Source organism: Crocodylus porosus, unplaced genomic scaffold (genome assembly GCF_001723895.1).
Source record: "Crocodylus porosus isolate Cpor-Errol unplaced genomic scaffold, CroPor_comp1, whole genome shotgun sequence".
NCBI classification, from domain to species: domain Eukaryota; kingdom Metazoa; phylum Chordata; order Crocodylia; family Crocodylidae; genus Crocodylus; species Crocodylus porosus.
Window position 1 is genome coordinate 37,800,334 of NW_017728949.1, and position 18,931 is coordinate 37,819,264.

At 39.1% G+C, this 18,931-nt stretch overlaps 1 protein-coding gene across 1 annotated transcript in view; it reads left to right on the forward strand.

Moving 5' to 3' along the window:
• The window catches only part of TTN (titin), a 273,859-nt gene that overhangs the window by 83,456 nt on the left and 171,472 nt on the right, over positions 1-18,931 (forward strand). The window contains exons 83-107 of the mRNA XM_019553528.1: positions 387-665; positions 754-1,032; positions 1,133-1,411; positions 1,519-1,806; positions 1,943-2,230; positions 6,153-6,434; positions 6,651-6,929; positions 7,045-7,326; positions 7,443-7,721; positions 8,257-8,544; positions 8,717-8,995; positions 9,091-9,369; positions 9,454-9,732; positions 10,304-10,591; positions 10,719-11,006; positions 11,547-11,837; positions 13,597-13,884; positions 15,013-15,105; positions 15,226-15,508; positions 16,141-16,324; positions 17,196-17,285; positions 17,367-17,634; positions 17,730-17,990; positions 18,512-18,721; positions 18,814-18,891. Of these exons, the coding sequence (XP_019409073.1) occupies positions 387-665; positions 754-1,032; positions 1,133-1,411; positions 1,519-1,806; positions 1,943-2,230; positions 6,153-6,434; positions 6,651-6,929; positions 7,045-7,326; positions 7,443-7,721; positions 8,257-8,544; positions 8,717-8,995; positions 9,091-9,369; positions 9,454-9,732; positions 10,304-10,591; positions 10,719-11,006; positions 11,547-11,837; positions 13,597-13,884; positions 15,013-15,105; positions 15,226-15,508; positions 16,141-16,324; positions 17,196-17,285; positions 17,367-17,634; positions 17,730-17,990; positions 18,512-18,721; positions 18,814-18,891 (6,282 nt within the window). The remainder of the gene's footprint in view (positions 1-386; positions 666-753; positions 1,033-1,132; positions 1,412-1,518; positions 1,807-1,942; positions 2,231-6,152; positions 6,435-6,650; positions 6,930-7,044; positions 7,327-7,442; positions 7,722-8,256; positions 8,545-8,716; positions 8,996-9,090; positions 9,370-9,453; positions 9,733-10,303; positions 10,592-10,718; positions 11,007-11,546; positions 11,838-13,596; positions 13,885-15,012; positions 15,106-15,225; positions 15,509-16,140; positions 16,325-17,195; positions 17,286-17,366; positions 17,635-17,729; positions 17,991-18,511; positions 18,722-18,813; positions 18,892-18,931) is intronic.

Sequence of the window (18,931 nt, forward strand, 5' to 3'; positions counted from 1 at the left end):
GGCAGCCAAGTATCCCCCCACCCGCCACCTGCAAGGTCAGTGCCAGACAGCCAAGTCCCTACTCCTCCTCCACCTGCAAGGTCAGTGCCAGGCAGCCAGGTACCCCCACCCCACCATCTGCAAGGTCACTGCCAGGCAGCCAGGTACCCCTCTTCCTCCCCAAAAGTCAGTGCCAGGCAGCCAGGTACCCTGCCCCACCTGCAGGTCAGGCTCAAGCAGCCAGGTACTGCCCACCTGGGCAAAATGCTGCCTCCACCCCTTGCTCTTTCATTCTTGGCAAAGTGTTTTCTATGCTTCTTTGGACCTAATCCCATTTTGCGGTCTTTACAACTGACCATCTCTGTGTGTGTTTTTGTGTGTGTGTTACCTTCTTCCCACAAACACAGAACCCCCCTCTTTCACCAAGACCCCTGATCCCTTGGAAGTTGTCCCTGGGGTGAGTGTGACCTTCACAAGCCACATCCGAGGCACGGCCCCATTCAAAGTGACCTGGTTCAGAGGCGTCAGGGAGCTGGTGCCTGATGAGACGTGTGACATCTCTTTGGAGGACATGGTTGCGCAGCTGGACCTATACAATGTGGCCCCGGCACAGAGTGGCGATTACACCTGTGTGGTCAGCAACGAGGCGGGAAGTGCATCCTGCACCACACATCTCTTTGTCAAAGGTTGGTCCCCACCGCTGCCGTGCAACGCTCTGGCCCATACCCCTTCCCTGCCCCTGCCTTGGGGCTCATGCTTTCTCTGTTGCTGCAGAGCCTGCGGCCTTTGTGAAGAAACTGAGCGATTTCAGCGTGGAGCAGGGGAAGGCCATTGTGCTGGAGAGCACATATACTGGCAGCCCTCCCATCATGGTAACATGGAAGAAGGATGGCATGCAGATTGCACAGTCCCCACGGTGCAGCATCACTGCCACCGACAAGTCAGGCATCCTGGAGATTCTGAATAGCACCAAAGAGGATGAGGGGCAATACAGCTGTGAGGTGACCAATGAGGCTGGGCAGGACAGGTGCCAAGGGCTGGTCTCTGTCTTAGGTGCGTGGCTTTTCTCTGCTCCCCAGGCTCCCTCCCCTGCTAGGACTAACTATGAGGCACTGGCTCTTTGTGGTGCTGATTGCGTTCCTTTGTGTCCTAGACCCACCTTACTTTGTGACGGCCCTGGAGAGTATGGAGGTGAAAGTTGGCGAGGCAGTCACTTTCCGGTGCCAGGTAGCCGGGGCACCAGACATCAGGGTATCCTGGTACAAGGGAGATACAAAGCTGAGGTCCACGCCTGCCTGCAAAATGCACTTGAGGAATAATGTGGCAACACTGACATTTGCACAGGTGGAGCAGGGAGACATTGGCGAATACCTCTGCAAAGCAGAGAACAGCGTGGGCTCTGCTTCTTCCACGGCACAGCTTACTGTCAAAGGTGATCCTTTGCCTCCCACTGCCTGGCTCTCTAGAGGCAGCAGTTGCTCTTCCTTAAGGCATCTGGTCTCCCCCATGCTGATGTCTTCCTCCTTTCTTCCCCCACAGAACGCAAACTCGCACCTACTTTCTCAAGGAAGCTCAAAGACATCCAGGAGACTGTAGGCTCCCCGGTTACATTTGACTGCCGCATCACTGGCTCAGAGCCCCTGGAGGTGTCCTGGTCCAAGGATGGGGTGGTGCTAAGTGTTGATGAGAATACACAGAGCACCTTCTTCGATAACGTAGCCACTCTCCAGATCTTGCAGACAGCCATGGCCCACTGCGGCCTGTACACGTGCACTGCTCAGAATGCTCTGGGGAGCGCCTCTTCCAGTGCCAAGCTGCTCCTCACAGGTCTGTAGCTGCCCAAAACCTTCCTCCTTGAAAGTGGGACAGAGGCAGGGGGGAGGTCCCTTGGTTTGAGGCAAGGGTGGCCAAGGGATGAGGGCAGCAGGGGCAGAAGTACTCTGACAATCCCTTCCATTTATAGAGCACCTGAGACCTCCTTTCTTTGATGTAAAGCCTGTCCCGATTGACGTGGCTCTTGGGGCAAGCGGGTCCTTCAAATGTCACGTCACTGGCTCAGCGCCCATGAAAGTCACTTGGGCAAAGGAGAATAGAGAAATCCGGCCTGGAGGCAACTACAAGATAACGCTGGTGGAAAGCATGGCCAGCCTCACCGTCCTAAAAGTTGGCAAAGGAGACGCAGGCCTCTACACCTGCACTGCGAGCAACAGCGTGGGCAAGGACTCCTGTGCTGCTCAGCTGAGCGTACAAGGTATTTAAGCATGCAGAGACTTTTCTTTCTCTTGCCCAGCTTTTGACTGTTTCAAACCAAAGGCAGGCAGGCAGATCGGAGCCTGGCTCTCCCCAAAGGGTGCAAAGCAGACTGAAAATGAGACCTTTCCTTTCCCCAGGCTGCCGTTTAATGGGATCTGTCTTCTCTGATACACTCATTAGGGTTTCAACAGCACCTACTTTATCATGCAGCCATTTATTTTAGGGTTGTATTGAGACTCATTTTACCTTCCTACAGGCAAAATAACTTGACACACACTGAGCACCTCCTAGAAACAAAAATTGGAGGAGCTGACAGCAAGCAGCCATGGTGACAAATATTTGTTCCACCAACGCTCTCCTTAACTGCATAGGAAGTGGATCTTTCAATTTACATAACTCTACCGGAGTTATGACCGGCTTAAGCTGTAGTGGTGTAAACTACACCAGTACATGCTGGTGATTTCCTTAATGTAGGCGGGGACCTTGGGTTAATTTACAGTTGTTCCGGATGTGTCATTCCCATCCATCTTTAACAGGATGAGCATGAAATCTGCTTCTTAAAAGGCACAGTCTTCACAGTGGGATTTGTCTTCTGGTAAAAAGAAGTTTAGGTCCTACTGCTAAATACTTATTTACTAAGAATCTTGAAACTAGAAACAATCTATTGAATACAACTCTGGTTTGCAAATTGATTTGTACAACATTCTTGAAGTGCCTGGCAGTGATCTTCATCAGGAGAAGCAAATTAGTTCACTGCAGTATTATCTTGATTTGTAATACGCCTTGAGGACCAGAAATCAAGAAATGAATAATAATCTTTCCTGAAAACTGCTTCTCTTATGTGGCAAATACATGAACATGGATACATTTAATCCCAGGAGTCATCCCAACGAGTGAATGAGCATCCAGTGAAACACCCCGCATGCATAGTCTGGCAAGAGCTTCATTGGCATTTTGAATCTTGGCCTTAGTGTGGTAGTGTTCCTTTCTAATGCCTTACTCCATGTAAAGAGAACATGTTCTGTATTTTTATTTACTGAAAGAAGTGCCATGAAAAATGGCTGTACCGCCAACAATTTTTTTTAGCTTATGTTTTTTTATATGTATTGTATTGCTGGTGTGTACAAAAATCAATAGATAGGCTTTATAATTCACACTTACTTTTCTGTGCATTAATAGATTCTGATGTGAAAGGGACAACAATGATCATGACCTTCTATAAACACAGGTTCCCCTAGAATTTTTACCAGAAGCTGGATCTAAAGCATATCTTTTAGAAAGATCTAGTCTAATTTTAAAACTCAAAGGCGGGGGTCCACACCTCTCCTTCTAAAACTGTCCCACTATTTCAATACATTTTCTGCAAGGAAATTGTATCTTGCTTCAAGATTAAATTTGTCAAACTGCATGTGATATCCACTGAATTATGTATGTCACTGTCTGCAAGACTAAAACAAAGTTACCCTCTGTCAGATCTTTTCTGTGTGTAACTCAGCTCTGACCAATCATGCCTCAATCTTTTATTTAGTAAGTTATTCTGATTGGACTCTTCAAGCCTCTCATCTTCAGGTATGTTTTCAAACCACCGGATCACGTCTGTGGTCCAACTTTAGCCTCTCTGCATTATTTCCACATCCCTGTTGAAGCATGGACATACAAGGCACAATATTCTAATAGGATATTATTGGTATTGTGAACAGAGAAAGGCTAAATTACTTCTCTGTTTCTACTGGATAGTCTAGTTTTTATACATCTAAGGATCGCATTCGCTTTTTTAGCCATGGCATTGCACTAAGATCTCAAGCTGAGGTGGTTATTTATCTTGACTATTAAATCCTTCTCTTAATTGCAAATTCTTCTGTCCTGTTGATATGTCTGCGTTCTTTCTTGTAAGATGTACTACCTTGTGTTTGGCTATATTATAGTGCATCCTGTTGACTTTTTACAATTTCACCAAATGATTCTTATAAATATGCAACAGTAAACAGCCCCCATTATTGACTGTCTTACCAATCTGTCATCTGCAGACTTTTACTGGGTAAACTTTATATTATACACAAGATTATTGATAACATTATTGAATCATATTGGACCAAGCAATGTTCTCTCTGTGATTCTTTGCCTACAACTGTCTCTCCACTAACAATCAAACTCTTTAGCCTTTGATTCTTTGTTGACAGAGTCCTGAATTACTAGTCCCATTACTTTGCTCAGAATCAATTCCAGGCTAACAATTGCTGGCTTGCTTACCCCCTTTTTTGCCCTTTTTAATATTGGAATTATGTTGTAGTTGTCTTGTCCTTTGGAGTTTGACCAGTATTCCAGCTTTTATTAAAATGAACAACTGTGGTTCAGACAGCTCCTTAGATAGCTCTTAGTTAAAAGTTATCTCATCTTCCTGTCTTGAAAATATTTCATTTTAATGGCTGCTGCCTCACAGATGTTACAGATGATACATTGTTATTCCATCCATAATATGTTGATCCTCCTGCTTTTTTTTAAATACACAGCAGAGATATCTATTGAATGTTTTTTCTGCCTTTTCTGCATCACTGCTTGTTATTTCCATCTAGCAATAGATCTACAACTTCCCTAGAGTTACTTATGTCCCCTACATGTTTAGAAAATATCTTTTTATTTTCTTTAATCCCATTGGTCTTTAATGTTTCATTGATTCATTTACCTTCCCTCATCAGTTACCTACTTTTCTAACTTTTATATTAATTGATATTTGCATCCCCTTTTGCCATTCTATCTTTGCTAAAAGTTTCATTTTGCTTTTTAATTTCCTTTTAATTAGGATTTTTTCCCCTACATAACTTTTTTTTGTAAACAAATTGTTTTTTAGACATCCATGAGAATGTCCTTGAACAATTTCCAATTTTGTTTTCTGTTGTTAACATTTCCCATTTTCAATTAAATGTTTGCAATCAGTTATACTTACAATTCCTTTAAACACTGGAGATTTGGTTATTTTAAAGTCCCAGTACATTCCTATTTGCTGGAATAGTCTGTTTACAGAAAGTAGATGCAACTAGATCAGGATTAGTAGGCAACCATTAACTTTCAGCTCCCTGATTAGTTCTTCTTTGTTTGTCCAAATGAGGCCGACACTGAGGTATTTTGTGTGGGTGAAGGACTTTCATTGTTAAATAATAATAATCTTTTATTTTTAGAAACTATTAAATAAAGTTTGCCCTAGTGAGTGGTTGTAATACATGCCACCAGTATTAGTTTTATTAGTTAGAATTTTAATCCATGTGATTCTGAACCAGGGGTAATGGTGTCTTTGATGTTAAATTCCTTACCACCACCCTTTTAAATTCTTAGGAAACATTTTTTAACCATCTATTTTAAGTCACAGTCATAGGATCCAAACCACCAAGTTTCGGTCATATCAGCCATATCGTGTATCTTCTCATGAGCAAACATTTCCAAAGTATGTTGTTTATTACCTCAGCCTGTAGCATGAGTATGTGAACAATAATAATCTTTTTCCTTACACTTACATTTGTTTGGATTTGCCAATCAACATATATATATTGATTATATCAGTTATTAATAGGATGTAAAGATCTGGTTCAGTTGCTGTGCTTTTCAGTATAAATACTCTTCTTGCTCATATTGTTAGCTAAACTATTTGGACTCTAGTCTTCTGTTACACTTCTTTATTACTGACATAATGGTGTTCATACATATGTAATATAATTGGCAAAGACATACTAAAGTCTGTTTTTGTTTGTTTTCTATGTTCTGTGCTCATTCTTGTCAAAGACCATTTTGGCCAGTGTCGATAGATATCCGTATCTCCCAGAAGCAATCAGTTTTGGTTAATTATTTAATCGCTTCCATAATTTTAATGAATTTGTACACTATATTCTTGTACCATCTTGTTACTCCTTTTTGTTTTGGTTTTATAGAACCACCAAGATTTGTAAAGAAACTAGACTCCTCCAGAGTTGTGAAACAACATGATTCTTCAAGATACGAATGCAAAATAGGAGGCTCTCCAGAAATCAAAGTGACCTGGTACAAAGATGAGATTGTAATCCACCCCAGTGAAAAATATAGAATGTCCTTTGTTGATTTGGTGGCAGTCATTGAAATGCACAATCTCAGTGTTGAAGACAGTGGAGACTATGTTTGTGAAGCTCAGAATGCAGCAGGCAGTGCAAGCAGCAGTACCTTACTCAAAGTGAAAGGTCAGAATGCTGAATTACTCTTTTATTTTGCAGAGGCCCATACTGCCTTCTGAAAAAGTAGGGCATCATATCAGTGTTCTGTGGCAAGGAAGCCATCTTTTGCTATGAATCATGTCTTTACTCTTCCTTGCTGATCAAACCTAAAACCGTTTGCAAGTTTTTTTCCTTGAGTATCCTGAACTGAAATAACAGATATTTAAACTTCTTATTTTGTAGCACCTCCTGTTTTCAGCAAGAAACCCCATCCAGTTCAGTCTCTGAGAGGTTCTGATGTTCACCTGGAATGTGAGCTTCAGGGCACTCCTCCATTCCAGATTTCATGGTATAAAGACAAAAGAGAAATTAGAAGTAGCAAAAAGTACAAGATCATGTCTGAGAACTACCAGGCTAGTATTCACATTCTGAACACGGATACTGCAGATGTCGGTGAATATCACTGTAAAGCTGTAAATGATGTAGGAAGTGACACTTGTGTTTGCTCTATAACTCTAAAAGGTTTGTACGATGATTTATGTGTTGTTATATTCTTAGCATCCTGTTGTTCTTATCACCCTCTCTTGATTCTTCCGCTCCTTACGTTTTTTACTGTCAACTGTCTTCCATTCAATAGCACCACCAACCTTTGTGAAGAAGCTCAGTGATGTCACTGCTATTGTTGGGGAATCAATTGAATTGCAAGCTACAGTAGAAGGAGCCCAACCCATATCTGTTCTGTGGCTGAAAGACAAAGGGGAAATCATTAGAGAAAGTGAAAATCTCTGGATTTCTTATTCAGACAACATTGCAACTCTACAGATTGGAAATGCAGAACCAGTCAATGCTGGAAAATATACCTGTCAGATCAAAAACGAGGCTGGAGTTCAGGAGTGTTTTGCCAGTCTCTCTGTTCTAGGTTTGTAACTAGGGGACAAAACATACTCTACATAGAGACACATTTTGAAATATTATACTATCAACAATTGATCCTAACTAGATTAAAATGTAACTGTGATATGCATCTCATTTCAGAACCTGCAGTTATTGTAGAGAAACCTGGACCAATAAAAGTCACAGCTGGAGACTCTTGTACTCTAGAATGCACAGTTGATGGCACACCAGAGCTTACAGCTAGGTGGTTTAAGGATGGAAATGAGCTTTCAATTGACCACAAATACAAAATCAGTTTCTTCAACAAAGTGTCTGGGCTTAAGATTCTCAATGCAGGATTAGAAGACAGTGGGGAGTACACTTTTGAGGTGAAAAACAGTGTTGGCAAAAGCAGCTGCACAGCTTCAGTGCATGTTTCAGGTTAGTTGCTTAACTTTTGAGTTATATTTGATGCTACTATTTGTAATAAGAGGAATTTAGACAAAATGCTGTTTCCTTTGATGTCATATCAAACAACTGCTGCCCTTGGATGACTCATTGACATGGTCATTGGAGTCTTTTTCAGTTGGCTTGTGCTGACATGATCACTATGGGTTGGGTAGGTGAATCCTCCATTGCCTTTCTCCATGTCTGAAAAGGCAGGAAGTGTTGTCAAGATTCAGTTTCATCACATGAGTCTGAATGTGTCTGCATTAAGCCAAATGGTGCAACTTGGTTGTTTTCCCTGTATTACCAAAACGAAAGAAAAAAGGGAACCCTGAAAAGAGTCAAGTTCTACCTTCAGGCTACTACTGTCTTTTCTCAAGACCTCAGGTCTCAAGGAGTGAATTATAAGTTTACTTGGGATTTACCCGAGTTGAGGTGGATGTGCCAAAAGAAAGTACACACATTGGTTTTGATAGATACTAATAGTAATTTGATAGTAATACTGAAATCTTTGCTTTAACCTATCCAGATCGTATTATACCTCCTTCTTTCACAAGAAAACTGAAAGAAACTCATGGTCTCTTGGGTTCATCCACTGTACTGGAGTGCAAAGTGTATGGGTCACCACCTATTTCAGTTTCCTGGTTCCATGATGGACATGAGATCACCAGTGGAGACAAGTATCAGGCTACCCTTACAGACAATACTTGCTCTTTGAAAGTGAATGCGCTTCAGGAATCTGATATTGGAAATTACTTGTGTACAGCTACTAATGTAGCTGGATCTGATGAATGCAGTGCATATTTGACTGTTAGAGGTCAGTACTGAGAGCATGCCAGACCTTCAAGATTGAAAATCACGGCTTTGCAGAAAATTTGCATTCTTGACTCTGTTATATATTTTTAACCAATGGTATTTTGCACGTTAAAAAATTTACTCTTTATAAAGTGCAGAGGTGCTTATTCTGACTTTCTGTTATGTGTGTCTAGAACCTCCATCTTTTGTGAAGAAACCTGATCCCTTGAATGTGTTATCTGGGGACAATATAACTTTTACAAGTATCATAAAAGGCACCCCACCACTGGAAGTTAAATGGTTTAGGGGTAGCGTGGAATTAACACCTGGACACAGATGCAACATTACCTTGGAAGATTCGATTGCAGAACTGGAGCTGTTTGATGTTCATCCACTCCAAAGTGGAGATTATACCTGCCTAGTCACTAATGAGGCTGGCAAGATTTCTTGTACAACACATCTTTTTGTAAAAGGTTTGTTCAGATTGCAGTTGCCAATGCTTCTTTAAAAACAAGAAAAAAATCTCATGGCCTATCCTTAACATATATCACTATCTTGTTTATTTTAGAACCAGCCAAATTTGTGAAAAAGCTGAATGATTTCAGTGTAGAGAAAGGAAGGCCATTAATACTGGAATGTACATATAGTGGTACTCCTCCAATCAGAGTGTCATGGAAGAAAAATGGCATAAAACTATCTCAATCTGAAAAATGCAGCCTTACCACTACAGAAACATCTGCCATACTGGAAATTCCCAATAGCAAAATAGAGGATCAGGGACAATATGCTTGTCATATTGAAAATGATTCTGGACAAGACAATTCTCAAGCTGCAGTAACAGTATTAGGTGCGTTGTCATTCCAACAACAATAATTTTATTTTATTTGTTATATTTTATTTTTGGTACTAATGATCTGTGTTTGTTCTTTAGAACCACCTTTTTTTGTTGCACCCTTGGAACCAGTTCAGGTGATAGTGGGAGATTCTGCATCCTTACAATGCCAAGTGGCTGGAACACCTGAAATGATTGTTTCATGGTTCAAAGGCGATACAAAACTAAGGGCAACGCCAACAGCTAAAATGCATTTTAAGAACCAAATTGCCACTCTGGTTTTCAGCCAAGTGGATAGCAGTGATGGTGGGGAATATATTTGCAAAGTAGAAAACAGTGTTGGAGAGGCTTTTTCATCAGCTTTGCTTGCTGTTCAAGGTGAATAATTTATTTTAATACATTATTTTCTTTTTGTGGTATGTCAGAAAAAGTTTTTTTCTTAGGAGCACTCTGTGCTTCTCCCTAAACCATTAGGGACCATGCTGCACAAGAAACCTCCAGATGACTTTCTAGTAGTAAAGCTCTGTATGGAAATCCATTCCTACCACCACTCCTTAGTAGATCAGATCTCCCTCAAAATGAATTCAGGCCATTGCTTCAGTTTCCCCCCTGTCTCTTACCAGTCTTGGGAGTGTGAGACCATTAATTGGTTCTTCAGGCTGAATGGAAATGCAGGTGTGTAACCGATAAAATTAGTTGTCTGCATTCTCCACAAACTTCAGAATTCCTTTCTTCCAAACTATATGATGTAAAAACGCATGTAATCCTTTGTTGGCCTCCTACTTTGCTTTAGTACGTGTGCTGATTCAAACCAATGAGTGAATCTTCTCATATCTTGTAAATCTGACCTAGTCTAAAATACCATGTCTTATGCAGTGCTTATTGAAAGATACAGCAATAGTGAATAGTTTCCAGAAGGCTTCATTGTATCACACCTCTTTTCTTGCAGAGCGTAAACTTCCTCCTACATTTACACGAAAACTGAGAGATATTCATGAAATGGTAGGCTTACCAATTACATTTGATTGTGGCATAACTGGCTCTGAACCCATTGAAGTATCTTGGTCTAAAGATGGTACACCTATAAGAGAGGGCTATAATGTGCAAACATCATATGTAAACAATGTAGCAACTCTCCAGATTTTGCAGACTGACAAGAGTCTTGCTGGGCAGTATAGTTGCTCAGCTTCCAATGCTATTGGAACTGCATCTTCTACTGCCAGGCTCATTCTTACAGGTTAGTTGATTATTAACACATTTTTACTATACATATGAATTTAAAATGGTAAAATTTATTTAACAATATCCTTAAAATGAAAAGGATTTTGAAAATAAATATTTTGTTTATTCTTCACAACCTTTAGAAGGGAAGACTCCTCCATTCTTTGACATTCCAGTTGCACCTGTGGATGGTATTGCTGGAGAGAGTGCTGACTTTGAATGCCACATTTCTGGATCACAACCAGTTAGGGTTACTTGGGCAAAAGATAACCAAGAGATACGAACTGGAGAAAAATACCAGATCAGTTATGTAGAAAACATAGCCCATTTGACCATTCTCAGAGTTGACAAGGGAGATTTTGGAAAGTATACATGCTATGCCAGCAATGAGGTTGGCAAGGACTCTTCCACAGCTCAACTTAATATTAAAGGTATTGACCTATGCATGTGCAGTGTGCATGTCTACTTCTTTGGGTGCAAAGGGAGTTAGTCTCACTGATGTGAGATAAGTTGGAGACTAAGTTTTAGATATGTAGATTTTGAAATATGTCTTGAAAGTTTCCAGCAGGAAGAACTCATGGGTCTCTGAAAAAAAGTGTGGGGAGATTTGAGAAGGGGAGACAAGAGTGATATGAAACGGAGAGAATGAAATATGATATTTTCTTCAATTCACTCTTCCCTGAAACTTTACAGGCCTTATGATGTTAAATAGATTTTAATTAGTTCATGAAAGAAGCTAATCTCTTTCTTGCTTTTTAAAACTAAAATCTTGATATTACTTTTTAAATATTTTTTTTCTTAAAGCAGCATGAGAGTGATTTCTCTTTTAATAGAAAAATGAATCTAGCACTTCTGTTTACAGAGCATGATACATGCTGTTATTCTTCTCAGCATATTTTCTCTAAAAAGCCAAACCCTGTTACGTGAAATATTTGGTTTGAGAGTTTGAATAGCATGTTTATTTCTTACAGAACGCAAAATTCCACCTAGTTTTACCAAGAAACTATCTGAAACAGTTGAAGAAACAGAAGGGAATGCCCTTACACTTGAGGGCCGGGTGTCTGGTTCTCAGCCTATGACAGTTTCCTGGTACAAAAACAATCAGGAAGTCCATCCAAGTGCTAACTATGAGATATCATTCAAAAACAACACCTTACAACTACGTATTAAGAACACAGGTCAGGGTGACACTGGCTTATATACCTGTAAAGTGTCCAATGAAGCAGGAAGTGTCTTGTGTACATCTTCTGTTGTAATTAAAGGTTAGTTAATTTCATGTTTTTCCTGTTTATGTTGTTGATTTTCTGTGTCAGTGTATTAGTAGGCCATATACAAATTGTATAGCTAATCAAGTCATTCTTAGCAAAAATCAGCTTGCCTTATTACTAACTTTCATACATTTGTGCGCAAATAATAATAAATAAGTTCAAGATAATAGCTGGAGCTGATTCCTTGTAGATTTCTTATTTTTTTCTACTAAAAAGTTCTAAACAAAGCTTGCTGCTATTAATGTATGTTTATTGTAAATAATAACTCAGCAATATAGTCCAAGCCCAGGGTTACCTTCTCTTAAGCAGAGAATTATTTTACTTTGATGAGGAACAGTGGTCTGTCAGCAGCACCAATCACCTTCATTTCCAAGTGATCTCAGTTGGAGCTGTGGGTGTTTCAGCTTCTCTGAACTTTATGTTCTATAGGGTTAGTCTTTTATCCCTGCTAAATAGGGCACTTAAACTTAGTAGTAGCCTTAGTATGCACATATCTCCAACTGATGCCAGGAACAAGCTCTAGGTTCTTGCAGATGCCATTTTTCTCTTCTCCTATTTGCAACTGAATTTCACCTACTTAAGTTGTATCAGAATGAACAGAATCCCTCCATGTTATTTTCCCTTTTATATTATTCTTACATGTGCTCTTCACCCAAGACTAGCTTTTAGTGAGCCCTAGATACTTAAAACATGTCATGCTCATTCACTTTTGCCTACCGTAATGTCAGTAAATTTGCTTTTTTGCATTTATTCCAATAATGTTGCATTGATGTACAATCAGGATGAGATTGAGCTAAGCTATGGGCTGACAATCTTTTGCCCTCATGGGCCAGAGCTTGAGACCTAGCCCACTGCTGCAGGAAATCTCTGGCCCCCTCCAAAGAGCGCAAGTCACTTATGTTTATCCCTGCTGTAGATACCTGGCTCCTCTGCAGGAAGGTAAACAGAGGCCTGAGAGAGCAGCAGGGACAGCCATGCAGAAAGGTGGTGTGGAAGGGATGGGTGGTCTGGCATAGCTGCATACTGCTTTATCCCCCATGCCTTCCCAAGCCAAACCCAACATCTTCACAGGCCAATTCCAGCCCGTGAGCCAGTTTGCTGATCCTTGAGCTAAACCATCAAAGCAAGCAATCTTTGTTCTAAGATTTTTAATTGTATAACTAATTATAATATATCTGGTTGTGATATATGAATTAATATCTTTAAAACATACCTTTGGTGGTATAAAATATCCTCATATTATCTATTAAACCATTACTAATTTTTTTCATATACTGACAATTTTACTATGCAAAATTTTTTACACTTTAATGTTAGTGTATCAGCACAAATTCATCTTCTTCTAAATAGGTATCGATGACCAAAATTGCAGTGGATGGCACATATGATCTTTCACAAGGTTTTAGGAAATTTTTGCAAAATTGCAGCAGTGTTCTAGTTGTTTTATCATCTTTTAAGAATGCATGAAAATACATTAGTAATGTATTAAGAGAAGATGTACTACATAAGCCACCCTTTCTGTATGCTTTTTGTGAAAGTAATCTTCCATACTTATTTTATTTTCCAAATCTGAGTAGTGGATTCTCAGAAATCTGACTTGTATGTATCAAGTTACATAAGTTATCATTCTCTTACTTATAGATATAACTTCCTTTTTAAAATCAAGATATATACTTATTTCTTGTTTTTCTCCCTTACATTCATAACATAATGCTCTTTCTTGATTATTTACTGAAAAATATTTGAATTCCAGAACCTAAAAAGCCTCCAGTGTTTGATCAACCTCTTCAACCAGTAACGATAGAAGAAGGTGATATCTTGCAGCTAAGCTGCCATGTCCATGGTTCACAGCCAATTAAGATTCAGTGGCAGAAGGCTGGAAGAGAAATAAGAGCTTCAGATAAATGCCGCTTTAGCTTTCTTAATGGAATGGCTCTTATGGAAGTTTCACCTGTTGCAAAAGCTGATTCAGGCGAATACATATGCAAAGCTTCAAACATAGTTGGAACTGACACTTGCAAGTCGAAAGTGACAGTTAAAGGTAAAGTAAAATAGAAAAATCAGGACATGTAATGGTAATTTAAGACAGAACTATAGTGATCACATACACAGTGCTTTTGTTTTCTGTGAGTTGTTATTTGTAATCCAATACAAAAAGTGTCTTTTATTCCTGTATCAAATCATATAATCTGAAATATTGTCCCTTTGAAGGCATTAAATTTTAAAATAATTGATATAGTGCCTAAATATACACTTTAAAAAATAGGTACTTATTATCAAACAAATAACAGATCTCTACCATAATAGTTTAGAATTTAAATGAACAGTTAAAGACAAGGCCTAACTGCCAAAGGGTTAGGATGTACATTCAAGCTTTATGGGTAAGAAGGTGGGAGGGTTAGCTTACTAAAAGAAGTTATAAAGTATTAATAGGTAGGGTTCTCAATGCCTGTAGGACAGTAGGAACCACAGCAAGCTTGAGAATGAGCTGACCAAAAAATAAGATGGTGAACAGAACAGCTCCCTGCACTGCTTAGAAGTAGCAGAGAGGTTGATTGCTGCTGGCCTATCATACCTCCAAGCCATCTGCTTCCTCACTAGTTGTAAGTTGTCCTGTGGGAATGAGACTTTCTTTGTAAGTTTCCCCTTACTGTAGGATCTGAGAGCTTCACAGTCAGAGCATCAGTCTTTTTTAAAAAAAGAATGCCAAAACAGCCCCTTGATATTGTCATTAGTCATTGTTGAGTATCACCAATCTGCACTTTGGAAAGCCAGGTATCTTATTTATGGTCCAAAATACACATCTTGGACACTAAACTTAAGGCAAGTTGTTTTGAAAATCTTAGACTAATGGCCTGATTTTGGTGCCATTTATATCTGCATACATTAAAATGGCTTCAGTGAGATCATTTTGGCAATGAATAACAGAATCAGGTGAATGGATGCACAATGTCTGGATTCATCTTGTGGAATAAAATGTAATTTTAACAACAGTCATATTAAACTACTTGGGATTTCTTTCTCCTGTTTTGGTAACTGGGAAATGTCACAACAAATATATCCTGGTATTGCAGATCTTCTCATTCAGGGCAGTGACTAGTGGCCTTATGCTCCAAAATAAGCTATTTCAGCAAACCATTTGCCTTAATTACTTTAATCTGTTTTCCAGAAAAACCAACAGCTGCACCAGAAGCTAAGAAAGCAGCAGTGGATGGAAGGCTTTACTTTATCCAAGAGCCTCAGAGTATCAAAGTTATAGAAAGTAAGAGCATACATCTAAAAATACATCATCATCAGTACTTCTTTATTAGTTGTTTACTAATAAGTTCTCCTGTCTTAGATACATAAAAGCTTAATTTCTTGAATTTGCATTTTTCTACAGAGAGTGTTGCTACATTTATTGCCAAAGTTGGAGGTGATCCAATTCCAAATGTAAAATGGATGAAGGGAAAATGGAGACAACTCAATCAGGGAGGTCGCATAAGCATCCAACAGAGAGGAGAAGAAGCCAAACTAGAAATAAAAGACACAACAAAAACTGATTCTGGAATGTACAAATGTGTGGCTTTTAACCAACATGGTGAAATAGACACCAGTGTCAATCTACAAGTTGAAGAAAGAAGGCAAGAAGTTGTTGAAGGTGATCTCAGAGCAAAACTGAAGAAGTAAGTGTTGCAGTCTCTTACAGACTACTCTGTAGTCGATAGATTAGCTCTGATCAAGATGTAATTTATTAAGAATCACGATATACCAAAAAAGATTGATTACATATAAAGCTTGATTCTAGCAACTATTACTGGAATCAGTGGTCCAGTATCAAGCTAAAGTCTCCACAAGTGAAGATTACTTATGTGCCTAAGGCCCCAGCTATGCATTACATATATTATGCAATTAACTGATTAATCACACAGTAAATTTAGGCCAGCCACATTTGCAAAGAAAGATCAGCCACATGTGCAAAGTAATTATCCCACAATTAACTGGTTAATCGTGCAATAAATTTGGACCAGCCAAGCATGCAATGTAATTATCACACAATAAAAATCACTATCCAGCTATAAAAAGAGCCAACCAACTAAAAAGTTAGCACTTGAAAATGAGTAACAACTCTATAGCGGTTTCTATTTAGCTTTAACTTAAATATGTAGTAGGGCCCTAAGTTTCTGTAATACAAAACTTTAGTGCTAAAATGAAGAGTCATACAATACAAAATACTTTCAAGCACACTGAGTTTTCCAAAGTTCTCCTGGGGAAATATTTTACATTAAAATAATTACTTATTCTATTACTTGAATAGGACTCCAACTAAAAAGAAAGAGGAGGAGGAAGAGAAGCCTATTGATATCATGGAACTTCTCAAAAATGTTGATCCTAAAGAATATGAGAAGTACGCTCGTATGTATGGAATTACAGATTTTCGTGGCCTTCTGCAAGCTTTTGAGCTACTCAAGCAATCTCAAGAGGAGGAAACCCATAGACTGGTAAGACCTAGTTTGACTATGGCATTGGGGACATTAAGAGAAATGTAATTTCTGACAAAAGGATAGATGTTCTCCATGTAATGTTACTATATATCTCATAGGCAACTTGTAGGGGAGGCACAGGGGTGGAGCATGTCCCCCCCCGACAGAACTGTGGGTGTTCTGCAGTCCCATCCCTGACACCAACACTGCTTGTGGCTTCTGAGGGTGCCCCCCCCAGACTCAAGAGGCACTAGTCGCCCATGACATATCCAACAGATTTAGATTCTAATTTTGATTTTCTAATCACACTTTCCCAACAACCTGCTTGCCCAAGCCCTGGGGGAAGCGATGACTTCTGTCCAAAAAGTGAGGTCTTGATCTTTGTGCTCAGAGGTGTCATGGAATTTTTATTATGGACAGATGGGGAGGTTATCCCAAAAGTATAGGTAGGGACTAGGGATGTGAAAGGTTAAATAGTTAAATGGTTAAATGGCAATTATATTTATACCATTAATGCATTCCAGTTAACATTTAGCACAAGATGCAATACAGTGATGGGAAGCGAAGTGCCCCAGGAAGGTGGCTAGTTGTAGCATGCAGCTCTGCCTCTGCCTCCCTCTCCCTGCAGTATGCTGCTGACTTTGGAAGGAGGGAAGAAGAGGAGATGGGGACTAGTTGCAAAACGTGGGTGCTAGGCATGTATTATTGGTTAACCATTTAACCAATATTATTACAGGATTTAAAATGGGTAATTATTTAAACAATATTTCCATCCTAGTAGGGACACACATGACCCTCTGGGCTTATGGTGGACAGACATAATATAATGATTTATAGTTATTTCCCATTGCTCTTATTATATGTTAAATCTTATTGTGGCTTTTTACAGGAAATTGAAATCACAGAAAAAGCTCGAAGAGAAGAACAGGAGTTTGATGAACTTGTAGCATTTATTCAACAAAGACTCTCACAGACAGAGGTAACAAGATAGTTTTGGATTGCTTAGAAAAACTATTCTGTGATTTTGAAATGAAAACTGTACCACTTAAATATTTTTCAGCCTGTCACCCTCATCAAGGATATTGAAAACCAGACCGTTTTAACAGATGAGGATGCTGTCTTTGAATGTGAAATTAAAATTAATTATCCAGAAATCAAACTGTCATGGTACAAAGGAACTCAAAAGTTGGACGCCAGTAACAAGTATGAAATAAGACTAGAAGGTGATCGGCATATACTGAGAATTAGAAACTGTCAACTTGAAGATCAGGGAAATTTCAGAGTGGTGTGTGGTCCACATATTGCTAGTGCTAGGCTAACTGTGATCGGTAAGTTCATTTAAGTATGATTTTGAAAATGATTTATATTTTTGATTCATCACTTTAGGATGTCTTCTAAAATATATATTTTAACATACTAACAGAACCTGCAGTTGAACGGCATCTACATGATACTACTTTCAAGGAAGGACACACATGTACCCTGATTTGTCAGTTTTCTATCCCAAATGCCAAATCTCAGTGGTATAGAAATGGAAAGGCCATTAAGATAGGAGGGAGATATTCAACCCAAGTTTCAGACAAAGTACACAAGCTCATCATCAAGGATGTTAGAACAGAAGACCAAGGACAGTATACCTGCAGACTTGACAACCTAGAAACAACTGCAGATCTAAGCATTGAAGGTTTGTAAACAGACAGAAATGGCTTTATCACAATAATGATAAACTATTTATGGATGCTTCATTAAGAGGGGAAATACCCCTGCCAGCATAAACAAATAGTTTTTGTACAGTATATGTAATTAATATGATCCCTTTCCCCAAATTATATGATCTGTGTTATAGGTATCCTATTTATTCTCCTGTTTTTGTGATTCTTACGGTTTTATTTGATCATATGATTTTATAGATCTCTTTGTACTTCAAGCATCCTTTATCTTAATTGCCCATATGGCTTCTCTTCTATGGTCTCCTGCACAACAGTCTTGATAATCAGTGCTCTTGTGTCTTCTTAACTATTTTCCTGAATAGAGAATTTTACAGGAGATGGAATGAAGACTTCTCCTTTCTTTGTATTTCTTTTTTCCTCAATTCCTATTCAGTATCTAGGTAGATTTCTGTCATTAAATGAGGCAATGATTAAAAGGTATATAAACAATAACAGACCTGAAGTGGAATTTATTCATTTCTTGTTTCAAAAACAGCTGAACCAATTCAATTCACCAAGAGCATCCAGAATATAGTAGTGAGTGAACACCAGTCTGCAACCTTTGAGTGTGAAGTGTCTTTTGATGATGCAATCGTGACATGGTATAAAGGCCCCATTGAACTGAGGGAGAGTCATAAATACAGTTTTAGAAGTGAAGGTCGCTGTCATTACATGACTATCCACAATGTTACTGCAGAAGATGAAGGTAATTTTAATTGCACATTTTAGTTGACGCTTTTTTTCTCGTGTTTTTCAATGATAGGCAAAAATAAATATCAAAATAATTTTCTGTTTCAGGTGTATATTCTGTAATTGCTCGTCTTGAACCAAGGGGTGAAGCAAGAAGCACTGCAGAGTTGTACTTGACAACCAAAGGTTAGTGCATGCTCTGAGCATTGTTTGTGAGTGTAGCTTG